We start from the raw sequence: 27,353 nt of genomic DNA, 5'->3' as shown, positions 1-27,353 counted from the left end.
AAAAAGTCAATCAATGAAGTGTAGTCTGTTTTATTTATACTTTTATTTCAGAAAACTTTCGGCATATGTTGCCATAAAGACAAAAGTTATGAACTCAACAGTTACGATTCTGTAATCCAGTATTAATCTTTTGTAATCTTTAAATCGGGGTCAGATCGTAGAATAATCTTTTCCATGATAGATTTCTTTATCTATGATAAAGGCCAATATGTATTTTATGGGATATTCAGATATATAGTCTTTGGAATTCCATTCCTCTGCCACCGATGTTACTTTTTAAGTTTGACCTTTATGTTTTCTTTTAACTTTAAATTAAATTCTTTCACACACCCACAACCACTGTATGTATTGATGTTTTGTACATTTTCTGTCCGCGATGGAAGACTGCTGACCACAGGAATTCTATAGTCCTATTATAGGCACAAGTCTCTGACAAAGATACCTGCAGCATGTAAACCCGTATAATGCAATATTGTGAAGAGGTAAATAAAATAAATCAGTGGCGCCTCTGGGCCTCAGATCTGAATCTGTTTCATGATCATTTTTAAATCTAATAGGCAAGTAGCCTCCAGTGCCTGAACACGGCGTCGACGTTTTGGGTCTTAGACATGTCGGTTACCTCACGATGTTTTCCTTCACCGTTCGAGCAAATGTTAAATGCGCACATAGAAAGAAAGCCCATTGGTGCACAGCCGGGGATCGAACCTACGACCACTAGGCCACTAGGCCAACACTGCTCAAAAAATAAAATATATTATTATTATACTATATCTATTCCATTAAAACACTCGCTAATAATATTTGTGTGTCTTAATAATAATAATTCTTAATGATTGCTAGGCTAATATATAAATTCATACCCGCTGATTATAATAAAGTAAATATAAACTATAGAGTACGTCAAATATATCGCTTAATATACTATATTGTTTAAGGATTCGACGATGTATTGTGTAACTACTGGTATAATTTTCCGTGAAACCATTGTTATATGCCTCTCAACTTCGTATGGTAAACATTTCAGTATCCACTCGGTTCGTATACACATCGAATCTAAATTATGTTGAAACATGACTAAATATAAGTTAAAAGACAAAATGGACGTGCCACCAGTAGAAGTTATTGGGTAAGTTTAAATATAAGAACTTCAACTTTGAAGCAATTTGTAGGATAATATGTCTGTTAAATTACATGAATATTAACTAAGTAAAAAAAAATCAGCTGGTTAGTAATCATTTATGATGACCAACGATACATGTCGGAAAGAGGGAACTCTTTGATCAAACCATAGATTTTGTAGGTCAAATATTTTTTCGAATAAGTTAGATAATTGTCTTGAGGTTTAACAAAAAAAAATTCAGTTAGTAATAAATATTTGAGAATCATCAAATCAACATATTTTATCCTTGCTACTTCTGTTAGCTACCACAATCGAGAGTTTCGTACAGGAAATTATTGGGCGTCTGATCAAAATAAAGCTACTCACGGAAAATTAGCTTGATAGTAATCAAGTGCAAAAATGGGCGATGGATCCTGGACTATTTATAAAATTAAGATAAAAAGTCCACCCATGTCGAATTAGGACTCTAAACTGGAAGAGAGCATTAATGTTATAAGATCGATCAATTCAACGAAAAAATATTCATTGACATTTAACAATCATTTGTATGGACCCATTCTAAAGCATTAAACATCTGATATTAGTCCTGCTCTAAATATTTGTTCAATGTATAAAAGCTTGTTCTGTACAAAACTCTGCTGCGACCAGTGCTCACTTATGCTTCTGAAACCTAGGTTCTTAACTAGAAGGACGAGCTTGCTCCATAATTTCGAGCGGAAGATTCTACGAATAAATTTTGGCTCTATTTGCGATAACGGTGTTTGGAGTATTCGCTTCAATAAAGAACTTTATAACATCGTTGACGACGCCATCATTGTCCAATTCACTAATACAACAGGCTCAAGAAGTTGGGACATGTCCACCGAATGGCGGACGACTGAACCCCAAAGTCCTTACTGATCTCACAACCTGTTGAAGAGTAAACCCGGTAGACGGACGCTGCGTTTGAAATAATAGGTGTTCGAAGTTGGACGCAAGAAGCACGAAATAGATTGCGATGGCAAAATATACATGCTAAGGCCCACAAAGGGCTGATGATAAAAGGGGTTGCTCGATAGACGAAAAATATGGCACAGAGCGCCCAACGCTTTTTCACAATAATACTAGTATTTTTTGTTCATTACCATTTTCAGCCTAAATTAGGAATTATTTTTCACTTTTTAGTTTGATATGCTTTAAAAGCGTGTTTTTTAGTTTTTTTAAACTATTATTTATTTTTTAGTTAAATTTTTTTTATTTTTTTTCGGATTATTGCATTGTCATCGAGCTTTGACAGGTGCGCAAAATTTGAATAAAATCTGTCCGTTTAAAGTGGGTCAAAATCGAGTCCAAAGGAGTCGGTTACAAACATACATACATACATGCATACATACCTACAGGTGAAGCTAATATAAAGCGTGTAAAAAAGATGATGATAAAAAGTAACTGCCCAGTTTCTCTGATTGGTTCTACCCAATTTTTTAATCTCAAGTTTATTTATATAAATAGTTAACATAATACATAACAATATTCCATTTTATTTCTGTATATTGTTTTGTTGTAATCGAATTACATAATTTTCACGCAATTGCAATGCAAGGAATACACGCGTTTCTGTTATGTGTAACCGATTTCTTTTTATTACAAAGAAGCGATGTCAAATGGGATTTTTTTAGAAATATCTACGCCTAGCAGTTACGACTAGTGTACATTCCGTATAATCACAAAAATGATTCATAAGTCGTATCAAAAGTTTTTCCATATTTTCATCATGCTTTATTTGTTTTTCACACGTTTCCCATAAAGTTGTCTGTTGACTCTCGACATTTAATATACTAAGATTATTCATATATCTCATGATAAGAGACTGAGTAACTGTAATAATATATATGCGACGTAATGTTGACTTATATTACGAACAGTATATTTTGGAGTTCGTATTAAGGTATTATTTTAATAATAAAACCTTTATTTTAACGACTGTTCCAAACTCTTGATAGTGAAGGATAGGAACAATTGATTTAATGTAGATGAGTTTAAAATTCTATATCAATGAAACCTATTGTAAATAAACTGTTAAATGGCACAATTTATATAAATTAGGCTCAGTTTTAGGGTTGCACGTTCTACCAAAAATCGTTCGAAAGTTAATTAAAGATTATCTCTATGTATAAAATCTTATTAAACAGTAAACTAATATTAAAGCAAATACATTATTATATCTCGTTTAGGTATAAATTTTACTTAGTAAAAATAAAATTTCAAAGGAGGAGTTTGCAACTCAAAGTGTTGACGATTTAAATTTATTATAATTTAATACATGACTCTCTTGAACTATATGTTTGTACTTTGCGATAAGTATGATATCAAATAAGGTTGAGTGAAGTCCGGTAACCCAAAATAAGGACACATTTTCTGCGTTTCCGTGACATAATGCAAATGATCAACCCGGGCCGAGATTTATGCTATGCGACGTAATAAAATATGTAATTTATTTCCAACACACAAATGCACAAAAAAGAACAATAACTAACCTTAAAATTGAATAACTAAAATATATTATTAAAAGGAGTCCCTTTAAGCAAGTTTCGAAGATACTGCCAGCGTTCCCCCTTTGAATAGCTAGACTAACTAGAAAATAAATAATTAAAAACAATTATTATCCAATTTTTGTTTTTAATTAAGAGGCATGAAAAGCAGCGTATTTTTGTAAATGAAATAGCTGCGTGACATGTGCATGTTTTCATTTCTCATGGATGACGAATTTTCTTACATTTATTATCATCAGCGTCCTAATCCTATGATATGATAATTGACGTAGAAAGATGTATTTACCATTCTTATCTAGAAGTTTTTCTAGGTTTAGCACTAATTTCTCAGTGCTATTAACTTAATTATTCAACAAATTATTAACATAAGAAGTTACTTTTTCAAACGTTTTTGTTAGTAATTGCGCATGTATATTTTTTTATATAATAGGAAAGCAAAGGAGCCTATGGGACGCACAAAAAGGGCAGTCTTCGCAGCCCATAGACACCCATTTTTAGTGGGTGCGTTGCCGGCCTTTGATGAACTCCACACGAACATTGAATAGTTGGAGGTTGTATCTCTCAGGGAAAACCCCCACCGGGAATCGATTCCACGATTCCACAGTTCGCAAGTTCGCAAAAGATAATGCCTAGAAAACAGTATTATACCTTGCCTATTGATATTCGTTCTCGTAAAAACGAAAAAGGAAACATAAAAACGTCACTAACAGCGATGTCGCTCAGGAATACTATATGTTTAATCGTATTTTTTTTTAATCCGTTCAGAGTCCTAACTGACTTGCGCTCCAATACCTTTAAGGCGTACCTTTTAAGAGAAGTACATAGAACTTATATAAAAAAATTCGGTTCTGTATCACTGTCGCTGAAGTTACAGTGTGCTTGTTGTATTTTTTACTGTGGTTACCAATATTCTACAACTTAGCTGCGATTATAACTTATAAGTAGGTAATGTGTGTAAGTGTTAAATTCCATCCACAATTTTATATTTATTATTTACCGTTATTATTTTAAAAGTAACTAGATAATGTATAAAGAAACAAACCAATAATTAAAAATTAATTTGATATGTATTGATTTGATATTCACTGAAATATACGAATGTCATACACAAATTAAATATTTATTCGTCAGAAACAAACAGATACATGTCTTTAATAGTAACAGACAGAAGACAAAAAAATAAAAAGTTTATTAAAAAAGAAAGAAAAAAGAATATTGGATGTATTTATTTATGCTTTATTACCTTATTCACAAACATACACATAACAAAAATACAAAAATACAAGTAAACATGTTACAAAACTTATAAGGCAACGGGCGGTATGTATCAACAGTTTCACTGAAAAAAAAGTTATATACAAACATGACAGCAGACGGGAAAGTCAAGTAGACCGTATACAAATAATTCTAACAATGAAATAAGTTATAAGGCCAAATAAAAGTATAAGAGTTGTTTCTTAGATGGAGTGCAAAAACAGGTCAACATTCGTGTTCGTATCAAATAAGAGGCGCGCGGTAGACCAAAGACAATTAAAGCATTCTAGTAATACTCTTTAATTATCTTTGATACTACTTATGAGGGGAAATCTCTACTTAAATTATAGTATGCTATACAAAAAAATTAACAGTAACGTACCTTTTCTTCAATCAAGCAGAATAAAATCTCATGTATACCCACTCCTACTTTTTTACATAGTTAAAAAAGTTCATGCTCATAATTAACTCAATAACAATAGTACAAAGGAAAACTACGAAATTAGAATGGTACAACTAATTGCTATTAAAAGGACACGTGTAATAGTAATTTGTAACGCAAATCATTTATGTGTCGAAATGCATTGTTATAAATGGTTTGCAAATAGCTTTTACAAATAATAGAGGTTTCGCTCAAACTTGAAGTGTTCCGTCCGTTGGACTGTCGGCATCTCTTATTTGGATAAAATAAGTTAAACATGTTTGTTTTAAAGTACATATTTGAATTGAATTGATTTAGTTAATGACTCGTATTTCATTCTTGTTTTGAAAAGAAAAAAGCAGTGTTGGTCGCTTCAGCGAGCGACTCTGACCCCTGAGGTTGTAGGTTCGATCTCCGGCTGTGCACCAATGGAGTTTCTGTCTATGTGCGCATTAATCATGTTGACGGCGTGTGTCAGGCACAGGAGGTTGATCACCTACTTGGCTATTAGATTGATAAATGATGATCATGAAACAAATGCAACAATCTGAGGTTGTATTTAAAAAGGTTGTAGTTGTGTTGTTTTTTTTAGAAAAGTAATACCATTCTGTTTAATTATCTGTTGAATTTTGTTGTCGATTGACTGATCGCCCAACAATTAGATTTTTGGTGAATACCACAGATGAAAAAGTAGATTTTTAGTGTCGCATGTAGTGCATAATATATAACATATGACGTGTTAAATATAAAAATTATAACTCATTTCCGTTTATATTTTACGATGAGTTGGAATAAAGATAATCTCGAGAAACAGACAATTATTTCGTATACTAAATGTTTTAATTATAAAGAGATCAAAGATTTAAGATAAGGAATGACGAAATAAATGCTTTAAACGTTGTAAAAGTGTACATTTTATACTATTTTTCCTTAATGATAACAATAAGTAAAAATAATAATCTATTCCATCTGAAGAGTTGTCTTGGTCTACCAAGGTCTAAATAAATTGGAATACTAAATAAATATAACTAAGAAATTATTAGCAATTTTGACTTTAATAATAATCGTTTGTTGGTAGGTATCGTGACTTAATTAAAGAATCACTTTTTCTTATATTATTTATTCCAAAATATGTATGTATGTATAAAATTTTGCCAGTTAGTCTGCCACTGTATTTGCCACGTTATTTTTATAAATGCTGTATATAATGACGGCTCATTGGTCTAGTGGTTAGTAACCCTGACTGCGAATCCATGGGTCCCGGGTTAGATCCCCGGCTGAGACAAACATCGATGTGATGAGTATTTGGTGTTGTGCTTAGGTCTTGGGTGTTTAAATATGTATTTATATGTCTATCTATCTATAATATGTATGTATATCCGTTACCTAGTACCCATAACACAAGCTACACCAGCTTAGCACGGGACTAGGTCAATTGGTGTGAATGGTCCAATTAAAAAAAAAATACTATAATAATGATAAAAAATAACTATGTCGATTATGAAACTTATCCTATCTCACGTCTGTTCTATATATATATATAGGCTTTTAATTTATATATAATAGGCTTTTAGATTATTTACTTCTGTTTTGATTAGTGCACTGAAAGATTCTGTTGCTCTTGACCTATTATTTGGCGAATACAAATTACATTAAGGAACAAAACTTCTAACGGTTAGACAACTATACTCAATGGCAATATGCCGACTTCTTTGGAATCACACACCAAGACTGCAACATATACCTACAGCGCAAACCTACATATAAGCTACCCAAAAATGCACATTCTTCCCCCAACACTTTCTCTCTTTCAGAGGACCTTTCTTTAACCACTTTTTCAAAAACAAAATTTTCACTATTAATCCAAAACTTTATACATTCACTAACAATCTTAAGCAACATGTTTTAAACCTGTCCTACGCTGAAACCGAAAGTATTCTTTTTGTGCAACAGTTGTTTAATTATAAATTGTTTTATTTATAATTTATTCATTCAAGAACCTAAAGTCATTAATATGTCAAATGAAAGAGACTATCTGCCTACGACACAGGGTAACCTAGTGTGGGGGCTAGTGCATTTTCTCTTTTAACCATAAATCGTTTTTTATTATGTGTAATAAAGTTTTTATCATCCTCTTTTCTCTTTTTAATTATCGAAAATATAAGTAGGTATCGTTGAGTCAGTAACGCCATCGCCTTGATCAAGCAATCTCATTATCTGTACTTTTCAATGTAATATATTGTATTATTTATTACTCGAACTTAGGACCTTTACGTAGTTCTGTTCGAGAATGTGTCTGCGGTGACCACTGCGACAGTCGTTAAGTGTTGATAGTTTATATAGTATATAGATGGATATTTAGTAGATAATATTGGTGCTTACTAAGTCAAGGCACGTAATATTGAGGCCGCGTGGCAGATATTTAACCTCGAATGATTTTCCACTATACTCATGTAGCATTATATTTTCAACATACCTTAATTGTCAATTAGCCTATTTGCGTATTTCGATGTCAAGTGTAACGTTAAGAACGAAAATGTTTAGCCGTGTAGACGCGGCGTGGTCTAAAATATGTATATTATACCCTGATTACTGATATTGCAATTTAACGTTTTGTTATTTGATGGAGATTTTAAAAACGTGTGCATAAAAGAACAAATCCCATACATTATTGCCGTAATAATACAAAATGTTATATTATACTGATAAATACTAAACTAAATTCAATAGCTATTATGCTCGCTGTTCAGCTTTTGCTTTTTATAAAGTCTCAATTAATTAATACAATAGAATAACGGAATCATGTTATTATGTTGACGGGAGGTGTGGTCATAATCAAAAATATATTAAAAAGAAATGCTCAATTGTTTATTTGTTTGTGCGAAAAAGTGTTACAGCTAAACACTTCTTATAAAAGTAGTACGGAAGTTCCGCTATTTTTAGAGACACAATGAAACTAAAAATCATTGTTTGAATTATCGTATTGTTTCACATTTTCAAATCAGACCTTCGCCCTGTGTAGTACATTGAATAATTTTTGTGACAGTAAAAAAACTGTTTTATTTACAAGGTAGGCCGTAGCCATTAATTATTATTCGACAGGAAATTCTATTGAAGATCAATACAAAACAATAAGGTTGCGATTTTCTTAATTCGGTCGAGTGACTTTGTTTTGTTTGGATATCGGCAAAACGCTTGGTGTCTGTTTACGAACGTCAGTCTCTCCGCAACGTTCAACAATCGAGATTGACATTCAGTTGACAGCGCGCTGTATTTGTTTGGCGCGAGATGTCATCAAACAGTAATAAAGTTAGCAAAGTTGGTGATAATTATTATCAAAATGATACGAAGAATAATAGTTTGAGTGGTGCGTTCGCGGATAAAAGTGTTTCACAGCTGAATGGGAGATACAGATCAAAAAGTTTGTCGAGTGATAAGTTGAGTCAACTTAATGCAGATCGGGCTGCGATATTAGAGGATGTTGATACGGAATATTTAACAGAAAAATTTGAAACACCCGGCTGTTTAGTTAAAAATAAAATTATGGAACAAGATACACAAGCAACGATTAATGGGTATGTAAAAATATTTCGTTTTCGAGAAGGAAGTTTTCTACCTTCATCTTTAACCACTTTGAAATTTTTACCAAGTTATAGAAGAATCTAAAGCTAACAATATCTAATGTAATGTGGACGGCAAAATATTTCTGAGTTTTAATTAGCATTAAATAAATAATAAAAGCACATTAACTGTACAAGTTAACAATAAATAATTTTAAGAACTTTGAAATTAGAGTTCAAATAAATAATCTACATCTACAAGTTAATTTTAAATAAGTAATTATTAATTTTAATGTAATAAAAATAATTTAAATATATAAAATAAAAATCTCTTGAAGTTGTTACCTGATATTATACACACTTAACAAATTTTTAATAGTTAAGGAAATTCAAATTTTTCAATAAGTATTATTTTATGTAGGTAGGATATAGATGGGAGGTACTTTGATGCCTATTAAATAGCTGTTACCCTTTTTTTAAGTTTACAATACTTCTTCCCTTACAACAATTTCATTTCTGTCCATTAAAAGTTGCTATTTCAGTTGTAATATCATAACATTAATCACCGGTTCAAGTTAACTAAAATATTTTTGTAATGTTGTAATCTTCTGCCTTAAAGTAATCTTTTCTTTCTATGCATATGTGTGGTATGGTGTGTGGTAATAATACCAGTATTAAATAAACTCAAAGTATATTTTATGTCTCATCATTTGTTTCTGTGTTGTAAAACACAAAAAAGAAATTTGGATATCAGCCATATCATAGAATTTATAGAATGGGCCATTGTATTGATATTTTATTGTCTCTTAAAAGTAGCTAGCCTCATTTACATAAAACACCACACAAGTAATTTATCTTTACATCACATATTTAAAAAAAATACTTTTGTACATGTACACACAATTAAATATCGCAATTTTCAATAATTTATGAAAATTTTAGGTAATTTATATAGTAGTAGTAACTTGTACTACTTATATTTTAACTACAAGCAGGTGATACAATTTTCCTTAAACAGTATTTTCTTAAATTGCACATTAAGCTATTATGATCTATTGCATATTATAAAGTTATAACTTTTTCTGCTTCTTGGGAATTTAGTGTCGGGGTAATTGGTCATTACTTAATAAGCAAGTCATATTTAAAACAAAAAAATATGTGTCCATAAACATTGGATGCATCCCTAGATTATGCTATTTTGTTGCACAATACTTAACTATAAATATTTAAATAAATAATTAAACATTTAGTTACTGTTGCAAAGTGCATGTATTAGTATTATTACATTCTTCCATAAAAGTAATACAGATAAGGGGGCGTCCATAAATTACGTGAGGTGTTTTTTTTAATTTTCTGTACCTCCCTCCACCCCTGGTGAGATGTCGTGAGATTTTATTCAACCCCCTCCCCCATCCCCCAATCTCACGTGAGATTTTTCAAAATGTCGGTTTCTTACATAAACGCGTAAGAAGCTATCTTTTTGAGCTCGGAGAACTCAAAATAACACAGAATTCGTACTATTGACTCAAAAACAAACTCAAAACTTACTCAAAAACAAAATAAGTGAAATGTTGAGCGTTTAGGTATGGAGTTAGCGGGAAGTTGCAGAGATGGCCTTAAGGGTCAACCGTTTTCCTAAATTTTTTTCAATCAGAAAAAAAATTGCGTGATATTTGCCGAGACCCCCCTCTCTCCAACGTAAGATTAAATGAGATTTGACTCGACCCCCTCCCCCCCTTAAACACCTCACGTAATTTATGGACGCCCCCTAATGCCTTTATTATCTTAAGGGACATGAACAGATTTCTAATTTTTTGGAGGTAAACTTTTTAGGTCTGTTCCGTAAATTTTTAAGTCTGACCTGGTTATCACGATGTTTTAATAACCAAACGTAGTTTACGCACATACAAGGCAAAAATCATTAGGTCTGGGAATGGAACTCACGACCTAATGTTTGAGAATCGTAGGTCTCTGCTCGCAATCGTTATAAACCGATGATATTATCCACTTGTATACTTCAAATTACGTGAGATTACACTCGGTGCTATTCGCCGACCCTTCATAATGCAAATTGCTGCTCTGTTCACCTATTTGTAATACCTATATTCAACTCTTTGTAATACATATTATATTCAGCTATTTATAATACCTATTTTTATATGTCTATCATTAACAGATCGTTTATGTTACAATTGTTCACGTGTCATATAAACAGTATTATTTTGATATTCGTTCTTAGAAGTATTGACTGATCTTATGCAGGTGACCACGCTTTGGATTTCATGGCTTCTTTGGTCGGACTACACAGCATAATATAATAAACTAGCGACCCGCCCCGGCTTCGCACGGGTGCAATGCTGATACTAAATAGACCTTTTCAATGTTTACAATACTTAGTACATTATGTTGATAAATCTCGTAGGGTTCAGCCTGCGTTTGCAATGTAAGCGGAAGAAATGTAATTATGTATTTACGACATCACATTAGAAACCTCAAAAATAACAGTATTTCTTCACTATTTAATGGATGTTATTATACATATAAACCTTCCTCTTCAATCACTCTATCCATTAAAAAAACCGAATCAAAATCCGTTGCGTAGTTTTAAAGATTTAAGCATACATAGGGATATAGGGACAGAGAAAGCGACTTGTTTTATACTATGTAGTGATAAAACACCAAATACAAGACCAGAATAGCGTACTGCTTAAAAATAAAGAATTTAGTTCCTACAGTGACTTTTAGTTTTCGTTTTTCTCTTATTATAAGTTTAGTTTCGAAGTCACTGTATGTCAATGTTAATTCACTGTATTTAAATTTGTATTAAATCCTAGTTTCTTAAAACGAAACATCTAGAAACAGAATTTTATTTTTTCGTAATGTCGCCTGTGTACTTGACAAATATATTCAAAGACGCGTAAAGTCAATAAACAGTTATCAAATCACAGCCAGATATGGCATCTAGACTTTAATATTTACTCGGGACGCGATAAGTATGGTTTAAGCGTAAGAGATATTTATACCCAAAAAATATTAAAACTAATTCTGTATATAAACAGTGTTTTGACTAAAACACTTGTCTTAAAGATTGCGTTTCTGTGTGTAGCACAATACAGAAAAATACTTCATTTGATTAATTTTGATATATATATATAATTATATATGTCACCGTAAAATTGTAAACACCGTTAGATTGTAATCTATCTCGCGAGATTGTAAACTGTCGAAAGATTGTGAACCTCAGCGTACTGCTTACAATTTAACGTATTATTATTCGGTAGATTGTACTACACTAACTTAGTTATCATTCAAACTTCTTTGGTCAATTACAGATTAATTTTACTTCCCAACAATTTCATATAACTACCGAATAATAATATGTACCTTAAATTGTAAGCAGTTCGTTGAGGTTCACAATCTTTCGACAGTTTACAATCTCGCGAGATAGATTACAATCTAACGGTTTTTACAATTTTACGGTGACATATATATGTAATACATCTTCAATTTTGTACTTATAAGATTGTTTTTTTTTGTTCGCGTTGTCCCCTATACATATCTTGTTTGTATTACAAATATCAAATAAGGCATTTCCGTTCCCACAAAGTAACAAAATATCACATTGCAAACATACCGTAGGTACTTCTTAAATAATATACGCGCTATTTTGATTCGATTTATCAAGAGAAACAGTTTCTATGGAACGATTTAAATACTCCATGTTTTGTATATTATATATATAGAACTTATATAATTCATTTAAAGCTTAAACATTTCATATAACTTATAACAATGACATTCCGACATTTTCATGGCATTTAATGGTATGTAGATATGAGGATTTAGTATGATAATAATGACCTATCGGATAATGAAATACATATAACCATACTCAAAGAAATAGAACATTAGATTAAAATAATACAGAAAACTTCTTTCGGATATTTATAACCCATTACTATTAAATATTACGTATATTTTCAAAAATTATCACTGAATGCGGGCTCGAGGTTATATTACTTTAAAATACAGTTACGAATAACAATACGATTTCGACATAGATCGAATATTGATGTCATACGTACCTATGTTATAGCGATGTTGCGAACATAAAAAAAAGTAATTAAAAAGTATAAAAAAACATTTAATCATATAGGTAACATAATGACTTATGACTCGTCAGTAAAGAAAAACATGTTAATGCTTCTAATTTTACATTTACTGCCAGTTTTCAAATCAAGGGCGTAGAACGGAAGAGAAGAACTGGCAATAATCTCCCCGCCACTCTTTTTAATCGCCATTTTTTTACACAACGTTTGTAAGGAGCTGCAACCATTACACCATGTTCCACATGACATATTAAGTCATTAATAATAGAGTAATTAATTTATTCTTACGTTACATAAAACATACGTTATTACTAATTGCTTTTTCTTTTGGTTATTGTGTTGCTTTTTAGTTAAAATTTGCGTTTTTATATTTTTGTTTTAAAATGTAGACATTTCTTTCCTTGCGTGTTTGTAATTTTGTTCAAACATTGATATGTATGTGTGTAAAAGTAATGTTACATTTTCATGAATTTTAAAGCATGTTGTTTTAAAACTTATAAATAAATAAAATATGCGAATTGTTATTTCACTCGCCGGTTCAATTAAATTCAACTGATTCACATCGTTCAAGTATTACGTAACGCCTTTTTTTGAAATTCTTCTGTATAGACTGTATAAAATTTTAATTTTATACAGTCCTTAATATCACAATATATTAATATTTTTTTTTACTTATAACCTACAACCTCGCGTTCGAGCGCTCGTATACGATAAAACATTTTCTAATGTTATATGGGCGTTATCGGTGGTATTTGCATCACCTTATCTATATTTAATGTTAAGGAGCGCCCTGTCCAATGGTAACGTATTAGTATGCGCCACAAATTGCTCTGAACTAGTGATTTACTCGTCTGGTAATGGATTTGGCGTGATCTATTGTCCGATTGTTTGCAAACATGAGTGAGGAACAGAAACCGTTGGTACTGTAAGTGTTTTTATTGTTTTTCTTGAGAATTATGCCTTCCACGAAGGCATTCTCGGAGACGCTATGTATACAGTGAAACCATATCAGGCTTTAAGTACTTCTTTGAGTACATCTGTCTTCTTTCTTCACAGCGTTAAAAATTTGATAGAAAGAGACGCAAGAGTACTTTAGTATAATGAATTAAACTAATTTAGTTTTAATATAGTAAACTGTAGATCGGTCGGTTAGTCCGTAGCTGAGGTAAGTATTTACATTAGAAGTGATTTAATTAAGTACCACAGCTTATGTCTTATTCATAAACGTAGATTAAACCACAATGTTTTTGTCACGTTTATTTTACATGACATAAGTGTAATAAGGACAATAGTCAACAGTTGTAGTACACTGTTTAATATTAAAATAATTTGCATGAATTAATTCCATGAATAGCCTCTTTTGGGTATTAAGGTCTATTTCGGAGGATCTTGCTTTGACTACCATAGCAACCTCCAATTCAAACCACGTGGCGAGTACCGTTCATATGGTCACACATTACTATGGTCACATTTTATTAGTGGACGGACACGTGATCTTTTGCGATAACCGATTATTTAAGGACTTCAAAAAACCTGGAATAGGTTATAACGTCGACGTGTAGCAGCGTGTCTTTCTTTTTTAAAATCAAAATAAACAATTGTTTATTATGAAACGGACAATTAAGGGGCAGTAAGATCTATAACTATATAATTATTACCTATTTGTGGTTTGATAATTGCTTTATAGATTCTTGAACGCAAACAATTTTTGACGTATCACATTCAAACTGGTGCTAAGTTTCTGAATAATAGCCTTACCTTCAGTCGACTCTGTGGCATGACACCCTTATGTCAATCATGCATTAGATTTGGTATAACCCATACCTATTTGGGAAGCTACAGGTCTTCAATACCTTGAAATAACTTCTATTTCATAATCGTTTATAAATTCTGATGTACCGGACTATGAGATATAATAGTTTATTGATTCTATTGAAGATAACAAAGTAGCAAGTATAGTCTGTATTTAACTAATAATTAGTACTTAGGTACGTAATTGAATTGTTTTCTGTACACGACTCAAATTGCTAAAGTATATAAAAATAGTTTACACCTGCGATGATGCATAAAAGAACAAAAACCAATAACATTTTTTAAGGTAGTAAAGCAAAAATTCTAAAGCGAAAAATTATGGCACATTTAATAGTTCTATAGATGTATGGAAAACAAATGCGTCCACGCACTACACACTTTGTTATTAAGCGGAACGAACGTACGTCGGCAATATAAGTCCCGGAAAATTATGCCGTTATTACCATTATCGTATTTACATAAGTACCGTAAAGTTTCGGATAGAGTATAAAAATATGTATGAATAAAAGAAATGTTACGAAAAATTAATCCGTTGCGCTTTAACGTTTTTAGGTCTGGGCCTTAAGCTTAGGTTTCCTAGAAAAGCGGTGCCGTTAGCTAACGGCCGTCATTTTACGGTTGTTAATAACGGCCGTCTTTACTTTTTAACATAATGCAAAAAAAACAATCATTTTCGCCCATCCAAGTCATGTTCCCACTCATTGTATTAATTAAATATGGGCACCGCTACACGCGAAAAACGTTGAACAGTGAACTAATGTTTATTAACGCTTTGACGGCCGTCATGCAAATGACAGCAACGCTATTTGACGTTACGATAACACTCGACGTTCTCCAGAAAACCTACTCCGATGTTATTTATAGACAACGTATGGGTGACGTCACCCAACGTTACATTACGGCCGTTATATAACGGCACAGCTTTTCTAGGAAACCTAAGCTTTAGATGTCTGTATCTGTTTCATGATCATTTGTCTAATAGGCAAGTAGGTGATCGGCCTTCCTGTGCTTGACATACGCCTTTGAATTATTGAAGCCGGTTTCCTCACGATGTTTTCCTTCCCCGTTCGAGCAAATGTTAAATGAACACATAGAAAGAAAGTCCATTAGTGCACAGCCGGGGATCGAACCTACGACCTCAGCTGTGAGAGTCGCACGCTGAAGCCATTAAGCCAAAATTATATACCATATTATATAATATGCATAGGTGTGATCTAAATTATTTGCAGCTTATGCTTTATTTCAAACATTCTAACCCATCATTCAATAATTTGAATTCTTTATAGTGACATTTTAACTTACCTTGAAAGCAATTTTTATTCATAACTAAATCTGTCTAAATGATACTGTTGGAACATTTCTAATTTGTCTCTTTCTGTCAACTTGTGTAACTATTGTGATGAAACGGGATATAGTTTCATAGTTTAAACATTTATTAATAACTTATTAATAACTTCAACTTGTTATTGAATAAGTTCGTAAAAATATTTACTCATTACTGTGTATCAACAACTAATAGGCAATAAACAACTGATTATTTGTTAACAAGATATTGATAAGATAAATAATTGTTTCTCACACATCCAAAAGATAAATATTAAACTATTAGTGTCCATAGCGTCTGATATGATATCTGATATGGTCTGATGAGCCCATGGGAGTATATCTGCTCTGCACTTAATAATAATAAAACGTAGACATGGTATCGTTTTGATAATTTTTAGGTCAGGCTGTCTTTTATCTATTAGCCAATGGGTTTGAGGGGACCTTTTTGAATTGTACTTAACGAATAAACGAAAATTTTAAACTAGGATTTAAATTAATGCGCAGTGCGCTGACTTACGTGCCGATTAAGAAAAATAATTTAAAACGGATTCAGAAATCTGAGGCCTTAAACCTTAAAAAGTTGTAGCATGATTGTTTTTTGTTAATTTTAATTATAAAAGTTCGGTCTAATCTTTTTTTATGCTAACTTGAAACGGCATTACTTAAATCTAATATATAAAATTCTTATGAAATTTTTATGCATATTCAGTAAATCTGAAAATCGGACAACACCTATTTTTCATCCCCCTAAATGTTAAGGGTTGTCCCACCCCTAAACTTTTATTTTTATTTTTTAGATTTTTATGATACAGCATACAAAAATACATACACTCCTTAATTGTCACCCCCCTACGAACAACCAATATTTTATATTATACTAGATAGATATTTTTATTGAACTAAAAAAAAAATTCCTAGAAATAATTTAGATTTTTTTGCTTTGTGGCGTAATGGACTAACGAAATTTTTTATTCATATTTTGATTTAAATTTACGTTAATTTGATAAAATAAGTATTGATAAATATACTGTTAAGTTTAAAACAGTACGCATAAAATGGGCCGTTACGTCAGTATATTCAAGTAGCTGTAATTCTAAAACTATGTGGTTATTACATTAAATATAAACGAATTTTAATTAAATTAGAAGCACTAATCTTTCATTATAACACAAAATCATACATCAAATCCTTTTTATTTCAATGCAATTTGTCTAATTTAGTCCATTACGTCACTTTATTGTCTTTATTTTTTCTTTAATCAGTCAAAAATATAACGTTTGCCGGGTCAGCTAGTTTAATTATATATTCATTTTCAGTAATTATGTCAAATATCATTATTAATATAATCAGACATGTAGCCAAAACAACAAGCAATATGAAAATTACCCTAGATTATTAAGGTCTAGACTAATCTTGATGCTTTAACAAATAATAAACATATAATAATACACTTGGCATACAAATTAACACTGAAAATAAAACTATTTCAGCTACCAGGATGGTAAGGTGTCATATGGAACAGATAGTCCCGCCAAAGGTCGGCGAGTGATATTCTGCGTTCATGGTAACCCCTCCACTGGCTGCTGCGCCGTCATCGAAACCAATCCAGATGGCGAGGATAATGGAAGAAATGGCAGTATTACTGAAGTTGAAAGTATGTGGTTTATAGATATTGTTTGATGCTTATCTTAATATATATAAATTACGTGTCACGTTGTTTGTCCGCTATGGACTCCTAAACTACCGAACCGATTTCAATCAAATTTGCTCACAGTGTGCAGTTTGATCTAACTTAAAAGATAGCTTACATTACAATTTATACCCGCAATATTTTATTGCAAAATATTTGTTTATTATTTGATAGTCACAATTCTAACAGATGGCGCTGTGTTAAAAGTACCAACGTTTCAAATAAGCTACAATTTATTTGTTTATTTTTATTTATTTACACTTTATTGACATTACCACCAAAAAAGCATGGTGGTCCCCATGACTGGTGTTCTCCTACCGTTTACCTTGAATACGTAACTACTATGTAATAATATCTAAAACCTTAGCCACAGCGACGCTTGGTATTGATGATTTTTGAGCAGTGTTGGCCTAGTGCCTTCAGCTGCTTGCGACTCTCATCCCTGAGGTCGTAGGTTCGATCCCCGGCTGTGCACCAATGGATTTTCTATGTGTGCATTTAACATTCGCTTGAACCGTAAAGGAAATGATCGTGAGGAAACCGGCTTGCCTTAGACCCAAAAAGTCGACGGCGTGCACAGGACGCTAATCACCTACTTGCCTATTAGATTAACAAATGATCATGAAATAGATACAGACATCTGAGGTCCAGACCTAAAAAGGTTGTAGCGCCACTGATTTTTTTATTGATGATTTCCTTGATATGTTTATTCATACCTTTCTTCATTCGGTTTTGATAAAACATAGTCTATATATAACTATTCTATTATTATGAGAACTACTAAACCTTTCCTAATTTTAAATCATGATATATATTAAACATCTTAAGATGCTGGCAACATTCAATAAAAGAAGAACATTTCAGAAATAAATACTTATATAATGAATTAATTGTTAACTGTAAATAAAAAGTTATTATTGATTTTCAGGGCATTGTCACAGATCACGTAATGAAGAAATAGACAAACGCGCGAGAAGAAAACTTATAATAGCCAGTATATTATGTGTTATATTTATGATAGGAGAAATTGTAGGTAAGTACTCCTTTGTAACCTGTTCTATACTAAATTTACTTAAATTTAGTATCAATGTTTTTAAGGAAAAACATCCTGTGTTTCATTTTAATTAGGCTGAAAAGACAGTACTACTACTAGATATCTTTTTTTGGATACATCCAATTCGTTTATTTTTTGTTTTTTTTTTTTAAACTTCTTTTATTGTATAGAGTCTTTATGTGATATTTATAGATAGTCCTATTATCAAAAAAAAATGGCGATAAAAAAGAGTGGCGGAGAGTTTATTGCCAGTTCTTCTCTCACGTTCTACGCCCTTGATTTGAGAACTGGCAGTCAATGTAAAATTAGAAGCATTAATATGTATTTCTTTACTGACAAGTCATAAGTGTACATTATGTTAACTATGTGATTAAATGATTTTTTTATTTTATTTTATAGGTACTAGACTATTATAGGTACTCTTCCAAAGATAGCTTACGTAAACTTATGAAGATGAAAACTTGTAAAGATACGAATAAATAACGCTTATTTTTGAAGTACATTTAATGAAAAATTATTTAAGATTTGGATCGTCAATATCTTTAATCTAACTACTGACCTTCCGTCCTTTCATTCAACTCGTTCATAATCTAGCGAAATATATCAATATTTTCTGTAATTGATAAGATCCTCTAAGTGTCATCCCTTAGTTAACAACAATTCCATAGTTGCCTTTGAAAATTTGACTTGAGATACGAAATCCTATTTAACATACCAACAGCAATCGCTCTCCAATCTGCAATTTTTATGTTTTATTTCCTTGCTTGTTTAACTTCGTTCGCCTTAATATTATTTTTACGTAGCCTTCCTTTTTAATAGGTTACATACCAACATATCCAACATTTTTCTGTGCTACCCCGTAAAAACTGTTCGATTTTTTTAAGAATTAAAACCTCTAAAAGAAGTGCTAGATAAATCATTTTTTTTTAATATACAGTCAAAACCGTTTACGACGACATCATTTAAAACAACATAACGATTATATTGACCAAAATCAAAGGTCGCGGCTGAACTATATTGTAATAGGTACTTAATAATAACGTCATCGTTACGACTATCGGTTTTTACGATCAAAATATATGAGTAGTTCCTTCGATGTCGTTATAACAGATGTTGAGTGTATTTCCAATTTTTCACTCTATAAAACCTTCCTCAAAGATTAAGGAATAAATAAAAAATACTCGAATTGATCCCGCCGTCTTTGAGATTTACACTTAGAAACATATTTTGCGTTTTACTTATTATATAGATTATAATTTTTGTTCACTTTTCATTTATTTATTTTTTCTATAGACGTGTTTTGTCTCTGGTATTATATACATGTAGAGGTTTGCCATCTAAGGGTAAATTTCTCTTTTCAGGTGGCTACATGTCAAACAGTCTGGCAATAGCAACAGATGCCGCGCATTTACTAACAGACTTCGCCAGTTTTATGATATCATTGTTCTCGCTATGGGTCGCCACCCGACCCGCGACTAGACGGTATGTAATTTTAAAAAGCTATTTTTCCACGCTTAAATTGCTGAACTTTGTGTTTGTGCCCTTTTAAATCACGAGAACATTTTAACAAATAGTTTTTAATAAATAAAATCGGCATAAAATATGCCTTAAATTGTTTATCACTATATTTTATTGTATTACAGCCACAGGCGCCTGATCACCTACTGGCCTATTAAGGAGCGTTCAAGTATGACGTAACGAATTTTTTCTTTTTGTAAAACGTTACAATGCGGGGCGGGGATTGAATTACGCGTTATTGTTAATATTATTTTCGACTTTCCAGTACTTTACACCACATAATGGTTACCTTAGGTATAAAGAGTCACTAAATGGTCACGAAACGTTTTACTATACCCCAAGTATACAGAAAAACGTTACGGCGCGTTACATGGGGGGGGGGTCAATTATCTCCAAAAATTGCGTGACGTAATACTTGAACGCTCCCTTAAAAAGGAAGTGATCACGAAATAGATACAGAAATCTGAGGCCACGACCTAGGGTTTTTGCGAAACTAGTTATTTTTCACTAAAATTTTTACTATCAAAAAAAAAATGTATAAATATTTTACATCCGAAACCTTTTACTTCAGGATTTTCACCGTTCTAGTTAAAAAATAGTTTACTAAATGTCTTCCTATTCCAGGATGCCTTTCGGTTGGTACCGGGCGGAAGTCATAGGAGCCCTAACATCCGTTCTTCTCATCTGGGTGGTGACAGGAATTCTGGTGTATATGGCGGTGCAAAGAGTCATCTACAAGGAGTTCGAAATAGACGCGACTGTTATGCTGATCACCTCCGCTGTTGGTGTTGCCGTTAATCTTGTGTAAGTGATTTATTATGCTTTATTATTTGCTTAAAAAATTACCTAGATACAAATCCATTGGCCTAATACTTCGATAAAACTTTAAACTGCTTAAATTATAGTTAAACTGAAGATAACCTAAAACCTTAATAATTTTCTTAATTAAATCTAAGGGAAACGATTAAGTTACTCAATCCCCAGAGACTAAAGCTCATATATATATATATATATAAACTTTTCATACCGTTTGCATACATGATACAAATTGTAAAGTGAAAACAACAACTTGTAAACAAGTTGTAACTTGCATGCTACTAGCTTCAAACTTGTACGCACAACGCTCAAGTCAGCTCATTTCCACGCAAGTAGCAAGCGCAAGCGCATGCGCTCGTCTATTGAGGGAAGTTTGCAGGATTACCTTGTAAAAATGAGTTCTAAGTTGGGATACAGAGGAAACAATAATCTATATACGTATATAAAAATGTTATGTTGGTGTGTTGTGTTGTGTACGCTTCAAAAACTCAAAAAGTTGTGCACCGATCGAGCTGAAATTTAAGCATGATATAAAATCCGCATCAAGGATTGTTTTTATCTATTTTTTCAGTTTTTTTATTGTTTCATTATTTTTTTCCACAAGTATTGCAAAATTTAACTTATATGCAATGTTTTCTTTGATTTGTTTCTCATTTCTCAACCATTCAATCACAATGTGCCACAGCGAAGCGTGGCTGAGTATAGCTAGTATTTATATAATAATCTACTCATGATAAACACTGTTCAACTAGGAGAAATAACTTGTATCCCACTAAAAACTTGTATGCAAGCTGCAAGTTGAACAAAATCGTATTTCCAATTGAAATCACTTGCACACAATTGTGACGTCATACATGCATGCAAGTACTTGCATAATGGAAAGGGCTTTAGGGCTTAGTGACTCCCGACGCAAAAACCAGTGGAGCTACATATTTACTTAACTTTAGAGGAGTCTATCGATGACAACGAGTAATAAAATGATTAGTAAGAAACAGTTTTTTTTTTAATAAAATTCGTATTTACAAAGCTTTTTATAACTTGCCAGAATGGGTTTGACCCTCCACCAGCATGGTCACAGTCACGGCGGTGGTCACGGTCACACGCATGGCAGCGCTAATCCGGAATTGAATAACAAGGTCAGTGTTGGTTACTTCTTGTTTACTCAAATATGTTGTCTGTTGCTGTTGTCTTACAAACTAAAACTGTTGTCTTACATATATTTTACTTTATTCTAATAAGTAATAATTCATCATACTACAGTATTTGTTTGTTTGTATGATTGGACGCACTAAACCCAGGTGCTGGTCCAAACGATACTATTTTTGTCGAGAAACGCCGTATAATATAACATTATGTTACCAATTTTATACAAGTATAATCCTACCCACCTAGTTCAAAATACGTATGCGTAACATATGTACAAGGCCATTCTTAATAGATCTCTCGCCGTGAATAGACATGGAGAATAGATTTCATTAATTTTATAAGACTAATTCCACGACTATTCTGTCACTGGAAGAAATACAATTTTTTATTTATTTGTGGCCAACTTTTTACTTTATATTGATAGCCCTCACATAACTAGGTATTATATAAACTTTAAACTAACCTAATTATTAGTAGCAAGTACTTTTATAGACACTTGTACATCGACAGGTTCCTACTGTCGCATTTTGTACCAAACTATAGTTTTTATAAACGTGTGGGTACCCACACATTTACCAAAAGTTATGTTTAATTTTAGAAGTTTGTCGTATTCCTACCAAATTATTATTGTAATGACAGTTCAAAGAAAATTTTAACTAATTTCTGTCCTATCGTCACATAAATTTATGTTGTATTTTATTAATTCAAATTTAATTAACACAGTGCATTTGTCTGGTTAAATGTATATCAATTATGACTGATTAACCCTAAGTTTAGCTTGTACTTTTTTTACTATTATTTTTATATGTAAGTTTAGTATTGTATAATTCTAGTGTTAAGGTTTTTTTGTTAAGTATTTATGCACAGTTGTAGTGACCATCAGCATATTGTATTTCTTTTTTGCTATTTTTCCATAATAGTAAACCTATTCATTATAACCTGAAAGAAATCACTTGTTAGCAATAAGGTCGTTCCCTATGACTTATATAACCTGTTTTTTTATATGTATGTAGGTAAGGAAATATAAATATATAAAATTAATATTTCAGAAGGAACGATCTGAGTCGGACGCAGAAAGTGTGTCGTCGCATGCGCACGAAGATCACAGGGAGAATATCAACGTACGCGCTGCGTTTATTCACGTACTAGGAGATTTCTTGCAGAGTTTCGGCGTTTTGATTGCAGCTATTGTTATATATTTTAAAGTAAGTATACACTATTTACAGAAGGCTGATCTACTAATTTTTAATTTATTTTATTCACAGTTTTCCAAGGTATCTACAAATTACATATATATATATATATGTAATTTGTAGATACCTTCTCGCGAGATTGTGAACTGTCGAAAGATTGTGAACCTGACGGTTTCACTTCGATAGATTACAATCTAACGGTGTTTACAATTTTACGGTGACATATACATTAGGTACATAAAGAAAAATGCTAATTTTAATGTGGCAATTACAGGCTAATATTAATAAAAATAATAATTAAGATAACTTAAAAAAAAGGGTGCGTGTACTTATGTACGCGCGTAAGAAGTTATACTTCTTTGGCATTATTAAAAATACTTTTTCAATGATTTTCAAAATTAATTACAATTAAATAATCAAACACTGGAAAAGGAGTCATAGTCAATAAAGTTCAATTTACATTAGAAAAATTAAATAAATCAATATTTATTATTATTCTCTTACATTAAGTGTAACATAAATTCTATTATTATTTGAATGTTGTTTTTAAATGATGTCCAATGCCGTAGCATCTTCCGTGAGCAACTTCATTCTGTTAATTTTGTGTCACGGGGCGCGCGCATAGTAAAATTTCACTCTCATCAATTTTTCATAACGCGCCTAAAGAAGTATAACTTCAAAAATATAAGAAGGATCTAAATTATTATTATTAAATATAAATGTAAAATTTCAGCCGGATTGGAGCATGGTAGATCCCATATGTACCTTCCTCTTCTCAGTTCTGGTGCTGATCACAACATTTAATATTATCAAGGACACTCTGCTGGTACTGATGGAGGGATCTCCTAGAGGAGTAGACTTTCAGGTAATTAATGACTATCTATCTATCTATATATATATAATGAAAATGGTCTTCGTTTGAGGCTCAATCACGCCTAAACCACTGATCGTATTTTTATTGCTGTTTTACTTTTATGAAAATTTGTCCATACGGACTTCACCACGGAAACATTCGGGGAGGCTTCCTAGAACCTCTAAACGTCAACATCTGTTAAAAACTCGATTTTCGAAATATTTCAATTTTCTTAGCAGGAAGTTAAAAAGAAGAATAATAAAAATATGAAAAAAAATAAAATAATGAAACATAAAATTTATTTTAATTCGTCCAGCAAAGCGGGCGCGAAACGGCTAGTAAATTAATAAGACCAAAATCATCATTGGTGATGGAGATGCATGGACCGTCACCCTCCAATAAGGGGTTCATGGGCGGATAAAAATTTAAGACATAACTGAAAATGATTAAGACTATTTGTAACAATTACTAGAATTTTGATATTTATTGTAAAGAAATATGACGTTGACGACTCATTGGTCTAGTGGTTAGTAGCCCTAACTGCGAATCCATGGGTCCCGGGTTCGATCCCCGGCTGAGACGAACATCAATGTGATGAGCATTTGGTGTTGTGCTTAGGTCTTGGGCGTTTAAATATGTATTTATATGTCTATCTATCTATAATATGTATGTATATACGTTGCCTAGTACCCATAACACAAGCTTCACCAGCTTAGCATGGGACTAGGTCAATTGGTGTGAATTGTCTTTAAAAAAAAAAAACAATATTGTTAAATTTTTTTAATCGTGACAATTGTTCGGATATATGTTTGAAATAACTTTTAATTTATTATTTAATTAAAATGCACATGATGTGTAGCGTAATTACAGTTTAAGAGTATTGAAGAGCGTTTATGTTCAATTAAAATTATTACTTTCTTGACTATTCATTATTTTATTTTTATTATAGTATTTTTTACATTAAATTCAGTTGTTTTAAGATTTTATGTTTTAATGCTTATAACTTTAATTATATTATTATATTAATTCAATTCACTTGAAACAAGAACTATTATAAAATGTTAACAACTTTTAACTGGCCATTTCTTAAAATAATCATTTTAACGTAGAGGCAAAAACTATTTTTTTAATTTTTTTATAATGTATGCCCATTAATTGAACTTATTCACCTGTAATGTTTAATTTTTTTACAGGAAGTTGCGAATACGTTCCTATCACTTCCGGGCGTGGTTCGCGTACACAATCTACGAATGTGGGCGTTGTCGCTGGACAAGACTGCGTTGGCCGCCCATCTTGCTATACGTACGTATATTTATGGGTTTTTGTAGACATAACATAAGTGTTATTTAGCTTTTAATTTTATAGTAAAAATAAAAAATTTTTTTATAAAAAATATACTGTCCAACATGTACAACTATTTTAGGTTCATCATTTTTATACCAAGAAATATTCCAACATAAGTTCGTCTTTGAAAGTATAATTCCTATTCCATTAAAAAAAAGAGTGTGTGTACTTATGTACACGCGTTAGAAGTTATACTTCTTTGGAACAACATAGTTGGAATCAACAGAAGCAATAATTAATTAATATTTAATAATAATACATAATTATACATATACCGACAATTAACCTCAAATCTATAAATGCACTCAAAACAGTTTATTCAAATCAGTTTTATCACTAATATTCAATATATATAGATATACTAATAAATAATAAATTATTATTAGTAAATACTATCACCGTCGTATATGAAATTGATTTAATAAAAACACCAAAGTAATATTTATTTATTCATATTGTTTAATTGTACTGTTACGAAACACGTGTTCTAAATATAAAAATACTAGAATATACAACTTGAACATAGTTATTATCGATTTTCATGCTACCTAGAACTAACTTCATTCTGTTAATTTTGTGTCACGGTGCGCGCGCATCGTAACAATTCACTCTCATCAATTTTTCATAACGCGCCTAAAGTAGTATAACTTCAAAAATATTTAGATAACTAAAAGTAAAGGAGATCCAAATACCAGCAATTTTAACACGTTTATAATAATTTTTCATAAATTTTGACACAGTTTTTCAATACAATAGTAATTAAACTAAATTTTAATTTATATATTACAGGTGCCGGTGTTAGCCCACAAAAGATTTTGGAACAGGCGACGCGTTTGGTTCACGATAAATACCGTTTCTTCGAAATGACCCTGCAGATCGAGGAGTTCAGTGATGGGATGGAAGATTGTAGTCAATGTAAGATGCCTCAGTCATAAATGTGCCTAAAAAAACATAAAAAACCTTTATTTTTACGCGGTTAACCGCAAAACAGTTCAAGCTACATATCGTAAATTCTATTTCAATACACTTTAGTACTTAATTTCAAAATTACAACGGATTTTGCTGAAACTAGCGGTAAACAGCGCGGTTTCCTGGCCTACCCGTAACAATTACCACTATAGTCGTATTTTTAATTAGAAGACGTCAACTGACGTTTACGGTGTTGTCAGTTTTTAATGAAATAAAAATAGTGTTGTGACAAAGTAAAAACCCCTGAATTAATGATCGCCGCGCCGCGCTTTGTAATAAGACGTCAAAAAACTGATTAAAATAGAAATAATATTATTTTATAGTTTGAAATGATTAATTATTCACACTCATTGTTCATTCATCTGATTGAACAAGAACTGAACGCATCACTATTACTTTAAATATGGCAACATTATTTTGCAAAGTGATATTAGCTACTGTCAGTTGGCTTCGTCTAATTAAAAATACGACTATAGTAAATACATACTGTTAATGCTCAAGTATTTTTCTTGCATATTAAAAATATGGTTGTGAATATTCTTTCATAGTACAAAGTTTCATAGTAAAAAATAATTAACCTATTTATCGGGTATAGGGGTTCTTTAAATCCACTTACGCCCGAACCCAATAATAAATCCAC

The 27,353-nt window shown here is 31.7% G+C and overlaps 1 protein-coding gene across 3 annotated transcripts; it reads left to right on the top strand.

Moving 5' to 3' along the window:
* Positions 1 to 1,082: 1,082 nt before the first annotated feature.
* On the top strand, positions 1,083 to 26,861 carry LOC125059881 (zinc transporter 2-like). 3 transcript variants are annotated; one of them, XM_047664527.1, is made up of 11 exons: positions 1,083 to 1,126; positions 17,621 to 17,784; positions 18,749 to 18,853; positions 20,236 to 20,356; positions 21,017 to 21,196; positions 22,254 to 22,344; positions 23,404 to 23,559; positions 24,281 to 24,412; positions 25,594 to 25,702; positions 26,534 to 26,691; positions 26,723 to 26,861. In XM_047664527.1, the coding sequence occupies exons 1-10, from the start codon at positions 1,098 to 1,100 to the stop codon at positions 26,677 to 26,679; spliced, it is 1,233 nt and encodes a 410-aa protein (XP_047520483.1). In that variant the 5' UTR covers positions 1,083 to 1,097; the 3' UTR covers positions 26,680 to 26,691; positions 26,723 to 26,861. The 3 variants fall into 3 exon arrangements, with proteins under 3 accessions (XP_047520483.1, XP_047520482.1, XP_047520484.1); XM_047664526.1 differs by lacking the exon at positions 1,083 to 1,126 and adding an exon at positions 8,561 to 8,898; XM_047664528.1 differs by lacking the exon at positions 1,083 to 1,126 and adding an exon at positions 13,784 to 13,917.
* The last annotated feature ends 492 nt before the right edge of the window (positions 26,862 to 27,353 follow it).

The sequence above is a fragment of the Pieris napi genome, chromosome 20 (assembly GCF_905475465.1).
Source record: "Pieris napi chromosome 20, ilPieNapi1.2, whole genome shotgun sequence".
NCBI classification, from domain to species: domain Eukaryota; kingdom Metazoa; phylum Arthropoda; class Insecta; order Lepidoptera; family Pieridae; genus Pieris; species Pieris napi.
The sequence above is the reverse complement of the archived record's forward strand: the minus strand, read 5'-3'. Positions and strand labels throughout refer to the sequence as shown.